The sequence below is a fragment of the Xiphophorus hellerii genome, unplaced genomic scaffold, assembly GCF_003331165.1.
Source record: "Xiphophorus hellerii strain 12219 unplaced genomic scaffold, Xiphophorus_hellerii-4.1 PGA_scaffold_58__1_contigs__length_500000, whole genome shotgun sequence".
NCBI classification, from domain to species: domain Eukaryota; kingdom Metazoa; phylum Chordata; class Actinopteri; order Cyprinodontiformes; family Poeciliidae; genus Xiphophorus; species Xiphophorus hellerii.
Window position 1 is genome coordinate 173,520 of NW_022587633.1, and position 7,500 is coordinate 181,019.

General features: G+C 61.1%; 1 protein-coding gene across 2 annotated transcripts; it reads left to right on the forward strand.

Moving 5' to 3' along the window:
- The first annotated feature begins 5,519 nt into the window (after positions 1 to 5,519).
- Positions 5,520 to 6,785, forward strand: LOC116716458 (uncharacterized). 2 transcript variants are annotated; one of them, XM_032557296.1, is made up of 3 exons: positions 5,520 to 5,969; positions 6,225 to 6,473; positions 6,597 to 6,785. In XM_032557296.1, the coding sequence occupies exons 1-3, from the start codon at positions 5,583 to 5,585 to the stop codon at positions 6,768 to 6,770; spliced, it is 810 nt and encodes a 269-aa protein (XP_032413187.1). In that variant the 5' UTR covers positions 5,520 to 5,582; the 3' UTR covers positions 6,771 to 6,785. The 2 variants fall into 2 exon arrangements, with proteins under 2 accessions (XP_032413187.1, XP_032413188.1); XM_032557297.1 differs by having other exon boundaries at positions 6,267 to 6,473.
- Positions 6,786 to 7,500: the final 715 nt, after the last annotated feature.

The following is a 7,500-nucleotide window of genomic DNA, read 5'->3' on the forward strand; positions in this document are numbered from 1 at the left end:
TTCCAGCTCTGTTCCCCTGGTAAGGCAGCTATAATTGAGTCAAAAAATTGCACTGAGTCCTGCCTGCACTTAGAGTTTTTCTCAGCTCTGTTCCCCTGGTAAGGCAGCTATAATTGGGTCAAAAAATTGCACTGAGTCCTGCCTGCACTTAGAGTTTTTCTCAGCTCTGTTCCCCTGGTAAGGCAGCTATAATTGAGTCAAAAAATTGCACTAAGTGCAGGCAGGACTTAGAGTTTTTCTCAGCCCTGTGACCCTGGTAAGGTCATAGGACTTTAAAAGATCTCGCTGAACCAGCGAGGTCCCTGTCCTCCCAACGCAGAAGTGCACACAAGGCCCGTGGACCATCCAGCTTCTCTCGGGAGAAGCTGGATGGTCCACCGAGGCAGCATGCACACGACTACGGAGGACAGAGACGGACCGAAGCAGGGTGCCCGAGAACCGGTGGACCTCCGGCTTCCCGGGGGAAGCCAGAGGAGACACCGGCCACGTGCACACCGCAAGTCCGGGCTTCCACGCAACACAGAGCCGGGCGTACCACCTCCAGGGAACACCTCAGCTGCCCGAGGGCAGCTGTGATGGAACCAAGGGGGCCGTGCGCACCGGGGACCGGGGGCTTCACCGCAACCAAAGCCGGGCGTACCACCTCCAGGGAACACCTCAGCTGCCCGAGGGCAGCTGTGATGGAACCAAGGGGGCCGTGCGCACCGGGGACAGGGGGCTTCACCGCAACCAAAGCCGGGCGTACCACCTCCAGGGAACACCTCAGCTGCCCGAGGGCAGCTGTGATGGAACCAAGGGGGCCGTGCGCACCGGGGACCGGGGGCTTCACCGCAACCAAAGCCGGGCGTACCACCTCCAGGGAACACCTCAGCTGCCCGAGGGCAGCTGTGATGGAACCAAGGGGGCCGTGCGCACCGGGGACAGGGGGCTTCACCGCAACCAAAGCCGGGCGTACCACCTCCAGGGAACACCTCAGCTGCCCGAGGGCAGCTGTGATGGAACCAAGGGGGCCGTGCGCACCGGGGACCGGGGGCTTCACCGCAACCAAAGCCGGGCGTACCACCTCCAGGGAACACCTCAGCTGCCCGAGGGCAGCTGTGATGGAACCAAGGGGGCCGTGCGCACCGGGGACAGGGGGCTTCACCGCAACCAAAGCCGGGCGTACCACCTCCAGGGAACACCTCAGCTGCCCGAGGGCAGCTGTGATGGAACCAAGGGGGCCGTGCGCACCGGGGACCGGGGCTTCACCGCAACCAAAGCCGGGCGTACCACCTCCAGGAAACACCTCAGCTGCCCGAGGGCAGCTGTGATGGAACCAAGGGGGCCGTGCGCACCGGGGACCGGGGCTTCACCGCAACCAAAGCCGGGCGTACCACCTCCAGGGAACACCTCAGCTGCCCGAGGGCAGCTGTGATGGAACCAAGGGGGCCGTGCGCACCGGGGACCGGGGCTTCACCGCAACCAAAGCCGGGCGTACCACCTCCAGGGAACACCTCAGCTGCCCGAGGGCAGCTGTGATGGAACCAAGGGGGCCGTGCGCACCGGGGACCGGGGCTTCACCGCAACCAAAGCCGGGCGTACCACCTCCAGGGAACACCTCAGCTCCCCGAGGGCAGCTGTGATGGAACCAAGGGGGCCGTGCGCACCACAGCCAGGGCTCAGAGCTCCAGCCAGCACCTCGGACAGCTCCAAGCCGTCCACAGAGCACTGTCTGCAGCCTTTGCCCTGCCCGCCTTCGACCGAGCTTTCACGCAGCTCACAACCGAGCCGGAGATGCCCCAGGCCCTTCAGAAGGACCGAGGAGACACACCGGACCAACCGGAGCCCACAGCCAGGGCTCAGAGCTCCAGCCAGCACCTCGGACAGCTCCAAGCCGTCCACAGAGCACTGTCTGCAGCCTTTGCCCTGCCCGCCTTCGACCGAGCTTTCACGCAGCTCACAACCGAGCCGGAGATGCCCCAGGCCCTTCAGAAGGACCGAGGAGACACACCGGACCGACCGGAGCCCACAGCCAGGGCTCAGAGCTCCAGCCAGCACCTCGGACAGCTCCAAGCCGTCCACAGAGCACTGTCTGCAGCCTTTGCCCTGCCCGCCTTCGACCGAGCTTTCACGCTTCCAAGGAGCTCAGAACCGAGCCGGAGATGCCCCAGGCCCTTCAGAAGGACCGAGGAGACACACCGGACCGGCCGGAGCCCGCTGCCTTACCGCCCCAGACTTCCAGAGAACCGGAGACAAAATCTGGAAAAAGGGCTTAAAATGCTGGAAAAAAGCCGAAAAAGGGGCCTAAATCCGCCTTACCCTAGCTCCAGTAGACCCCTAGAACCGGCCTGGATCGAAAAACTTTGGCTTTTTCCGCTCCAAGCCCTCTTTCCGAACTCGCTCCTATAATCCCGCCGGTGGGGTTTTTCTCCGTAAGGTCCTGAAATCCTACCTATCGACGGAGCCGGGGTGAAGGGTCGATTTTTTTTTCACGGGCGGCAATGCTTTGGACAAACTTTGAACGGTTATCTCGGCTTCTGTGAACGACTTAAAGACGATTCGACCACACCAGAGTGTTCTCTGGACTCTGGCCTTTCCGGCAATATGCGGCTTTCCCCGGGGAAATGCATTTTTAAAAAATTTTATGGAAGTGGTAAAATCACCGGGGGCCTCCGGGGCGCCGAGGCCGAGGACAGTGAGCCGCTGCGGACACCGCCGGCTGCTTCATGGGCCCTCTCTGGAAGTCCGAAAATTCAACTTTGTCCCAGGATGATGAGAGTGATACAGGCGTGATCGGGGCATTCTCCCGGGCCTATTGATCCTACTTTCGAGGCCGCTGGTGCCCGGGAAAGTGCCTACCCTAACCCTTGGACCAGGGTTTGGGTTTTTGATTTTTAATTCCGCCTGCGGGCGTCCCAGGAACCAGAGAACCACACCAGAGTGTTCTCCGGACTCTGGCCTTTCCGGCAATATGCGGCTTTCCCCGGGGAAATGCATTTTTAAAAAAATTTATGGAAGTGGGAAAAATCACCGGGGCCTCCGGGGCGCCGAGGCCGAGGACAGTGAGCCGCTGCGGATACCGCCGGCTGCTGCATGGGCCCTCTCTGGAAGTCCGAAAATTCAACTTTATCCCAGGATGATGGGAGTGATACAGGCGTGATCGGGGCATTCTCCCGGGCCTATTGATCCTACTCTCGAGGCCGCTGGTGCCCGGGAAAGTGCCTACCCTAACCCTTGGACCAGGGTTTGGGTTTTTGATTTTTAATTCCGCCTGCGGGCGTCCCAGGAACCAGAGAACCACACCAGAGTGTTCTCCGGACTCTGGCCTTTCCGGCAATATGCGGCTTTCCCCGGGGAAATGCATTTTTAAAAAATTTTATGGAAGTGGGAAAAATCACCGGGGCCTCCGGGGCACCTAGGCCGAGGACAGTGAGCCGCTGCGGACACGGCCGGCTGCTGCATGGGCCCTCTCTGGAAGTCCGAAAATTCAACTTTATACCAGGATGATGGGAGTGATACAGGCGTGATCGGGGCATTCTCCCGGGCCTATTGATCCTACTCTCGAGGCCGCTGGTGCCCGGGAAAGTGCCTACCCTAACCCTTGGACCAGGGTTTGGGTTTTTGATTTTTAATTCCGCCTGCGGGCGTCCCAGGAACCAGAGAACCACACCGTTTTATTCTCCAGACTCTGGCCTTTCCGGCAACATACGGCTTCCCCCGGAGGAATGCATTTTTAAACATTTTTACGGAAGTCAAAAATCACCCTAGCGGGACGTCGGGGCCCCCCGAGGCGGGCTGTAGCCTGACTTTGCCCCGGCCCTGCTAAGACCCATCCAGGCTGGAGCTCCCTCCTCCTCCTCCTGCTCCCTCCGAACCGCGGGGTCCAGGCTGGCTGGAGCTCCCTCCGAACCGCGGGGTCCAGGCTGGCTGGAGCTCCCTTCGAACCGCGGGGTCCAGGCTGGCTGGAGCTCCCTTCGAACCGCGGCATCCCACACTTAAGCACGGATTACACCCACCGACACGCACGGCCCCGGACGGGTCGTGCCCCTGGTAGGGCAAAGAGAAGCAGGTGGTGGTGGTGGTGGTGGTGGTGGTGGTGGTGGTCCTGGTCCCCCCCGTCCCCCCCGTCCCCCCCCCGCCGGACGTTCGCCCGCAGGACGGGGCTCCCTAACCCGCCTTTTCCCTAACCCGTCTTAGAGTCGTAACATGGCCTCCCGCCCTCCGGGGAATCGCCGCGCGGCTATCGGGACGCGTTTACCCGGGGATCCGGCCCCGATTTCGGGGTCGAACGAGGCCCAGGTGTTGCCAATTAGGCTTAACTGGAAGCCAATCTCAGGAGCTTCCCCTGATTGGACGCCCCCCGAATTGGGAGCAGGTGTCGCCAATTAGGGCTTGATTAGAGGGAAGCACGCCCGGGGATCCGGCCCCGATTTCGGGGTCGAACGAGGCCAGGTGTCGCCAATTAGGCTTGATCGGGGAAGCACGCCCACCCGCCTGCACATATAGCCGGATGTGCGGATGTGCCCCCCCCTTATTCGCTATCTGACTCTCGCGGAGTGAAGATGACGCCTTCTAAGTTTAAGAATCGCTGCCCTGTATGTCACCGGCCGTCTTGGCGCCTGCGACGCCACTTGGATGACGTTCACAGCGTCAGGAACGCCCTGGAGCGAAGGATCCTGCTGGCGTTTGCCAGAGGGCGAGTGAGCGTTCGCGGCATGAAGTGCCCCGTCGGCGGCTGCTCGTACGGCGGGTCAAGGGTGGCGCAGCACCTCCAAGACGCTCACCGTGACCTGGGTGCCAAGGAGAAGAAGCGCCTTTTGAGGAAGCTCCAGTGGCGCAAAACGCTGCGGCAGGTGAGAGAACTTCGGGCCTCGGGTCCCGACCCGCCTTTAGCCACCAGGTTGGACCTGGAGGGTTCACGGGGCAGCGAAGCCGCCGCCGCCGCCGCCGCCGCCGCCGCCGCCGCACCCCCCCCTGCTTCTCCCCTTCCCTCGCAGGGACCGAGCGCCAGCCCTCCCCGTACGACCTCGACGGACTCCCCGCAGCAGCAGCAGCAGCAGCAGCAGCGGCCGGAGCCAGAGGAGGAGCTGGAGGAGCCATGTCTTGTTCCCGGCCGACCGAGCGCCAGCCCTCCACGTTCCACCTCGGCGGCGGACTCCACACAGCGGCCGGAGCCATGTCTTCTTCCCGGCGGCGACGACGACGACGACGACGACGTGCCATCCGCGGACTCGGCGGCGACGACGACGACCGGAGTGCCGGAGGTCGAGGACGAAGAACCGCAGGCCCCGTCCTCGAGCACGGTGGGTAGGCTGAGTACATTTCCTGCAGTCATCCGTGGCTACCTAGAAGAGTACGGCCGGCACCTGGCCGGGGCAGTACGCTCGCGAAAGCATGCTGAAAATGTTAAGTCAAAGATGGGTCGAATTGTTGCATTCCTCAGCTACATGAGCCGTGATAAGACCGAGCTGGGCTCCTGGCGCTTCTTGGATGACGCCGGACGCATAATGGCCTGGCCCGCCGAACTCACCGAGCGGGAGCGGAAGGCCGTAACTACCGTTAAGGTCTACCTGGTAAACACAACCCAATTCCACGTATACTTCATGGAGACGCCTCCGAGAAGCTCCAGGCTGTCCAAGCGGCAGCTCGTGTCCGTGATGAGAGCTCTGAGGTCGGCTACGTGCCAAATCGGAACGAAGGTGGTGCTTCGGCAGATCAAGGTCAAGTCCGAGAAGCTACAGCGCTCCGTAACGCCCGAAATTCTCCGCAGATGCATCGCAAAGTGTCGGGGCTGGATCCCCAAACTCTTGCTGAGCTGCTCGCAAAAGAAGCACGACGTGGGACTGAGGCACCTGCTGTTCGGGTTCTTCGGCCTTTACCTTATTTCTCTCTACGGCCATCGAGCCGGAGTGATGACCAACCTTACCACCGAAGAGGTCCTGGAGGCCGCGAGCGGGGCCGTCTCTTCCTCTCCGGGGGTCGTACTCAATGTAAGTCTGCACCCACTCACTAACACTAGCCTGGCTGGCTGGCTGGCTGGCTGGCTGGCTGGCTGGAGCCTGGATGGATGGCTGGATGGATGGATGGCTGGATGGATGGATGGATGGATGGAGCAGCCAGGCTGCTGCATCCATCCATCCATCCATCCATCCATCCATCCATCCAGGCTCCATACATCCAGGCTCCAGCCAGCCAGCCAGCCAGCCAGCCAGCCAGCCATTTAACATTTCTCTGCCCTTCTTCAGGTAAAGAACCATAAGACTGCCCGGGTGTTTGGATGTGCTCAGGTCTTTCTCACCCACGAGGAACTGGGCTGGATCCAGCGGTGGATGGAGATCCGGGCTCGGCTACGTCCGCAGTGCGATCTGGTCTTCTTCAATACCAACCATCAGCACGTGAACACCATCACTGCGTTCGCCAGGAACGCGTGGGCAGCGATGCTGCTGCCAGGGAGACCCTCGCTTACCGACATCAGGACCGCGGTGGCAACGATGGTAAGTTATCCAGGAAAGCAGCATAACCGCCATCCGACCCCTGCCTGCCTGCCTGCCTGCCTGCCTGCCTGCCCGCCCTCTGACTCTCTGCCCCCCTCTCTCTCTCTCTCTCTCCCCTCACAGTGCAGGAACACCCACTCCAGTGATGTCCGGACGCAGATGGCCCGGGTCATGTGCCACGACACCCGCACGGCCGACCGATTCTATGCGATGCAGCTGGATGTCGGCCAAATGGCGGAGATGAGGCGCAGATTTGCCCAGTGCATGGGAGAAGAAGCTGCAGAAAGTTCACAATAAACTTTGAATAATGCACCAGGATGTGTCATGTCTCTTCATTGTGTGGTGGTGGTGGTGGGACAGGGGGGGGTTTCCAGGTTCCAGTCCCGGCCAACGGGGCCCGCGGACCGGCCCGCACCACCTCTGGTAATCTGATCTGGGCTCCGAACCGAGCCGAGCCAGAGAGGCACCAGGCCCATCCAGAAGGACCGAGGAGGAGACTCACTCACCGGACCGGCCAGAGCCCACAGCGTTGCTGCCTCGGAGATCCAGAGAACCAGAGAGAAGATCCGGGGGAAACAACGGCTTAAAATGCTGGAAGAAGCCGAAAAAGGGGGCCCTTAATCGGCCTTATCTGAGCTGTAGAAGGGCCCTGGATCAAAACACTTTGTCATTTTTTCGAAAAATGTGCTCTTCTCCCAGGGGTCTGTTGTAATTCCTCCGGGGGGATTTTTTTCTGTAAGGTCTTCAAATCCTATCTATCCAAATGGCGCTGGTGAAGCCCTGTTTGTTTTTAGGGGGTCGGGGCAATGCTTTGCAGGCCTTGACCCCCGGACACTTACATGACTGGCTGAAATAGGGACCCGAAATAGGGCCCGGCAAGCCAGAGAGCTCCAGGGGGCTTTCAGCTCATCTTTCAGCCTCAAATAGGGACCCGAAATAGGGCCCGGAAAGCCGGAGAGCTCCAGGGGCCTTTCAGCTCATCTTTTAGCCTCAAATCGGGGCCCGATCTCCGGCTACGCACTGACTA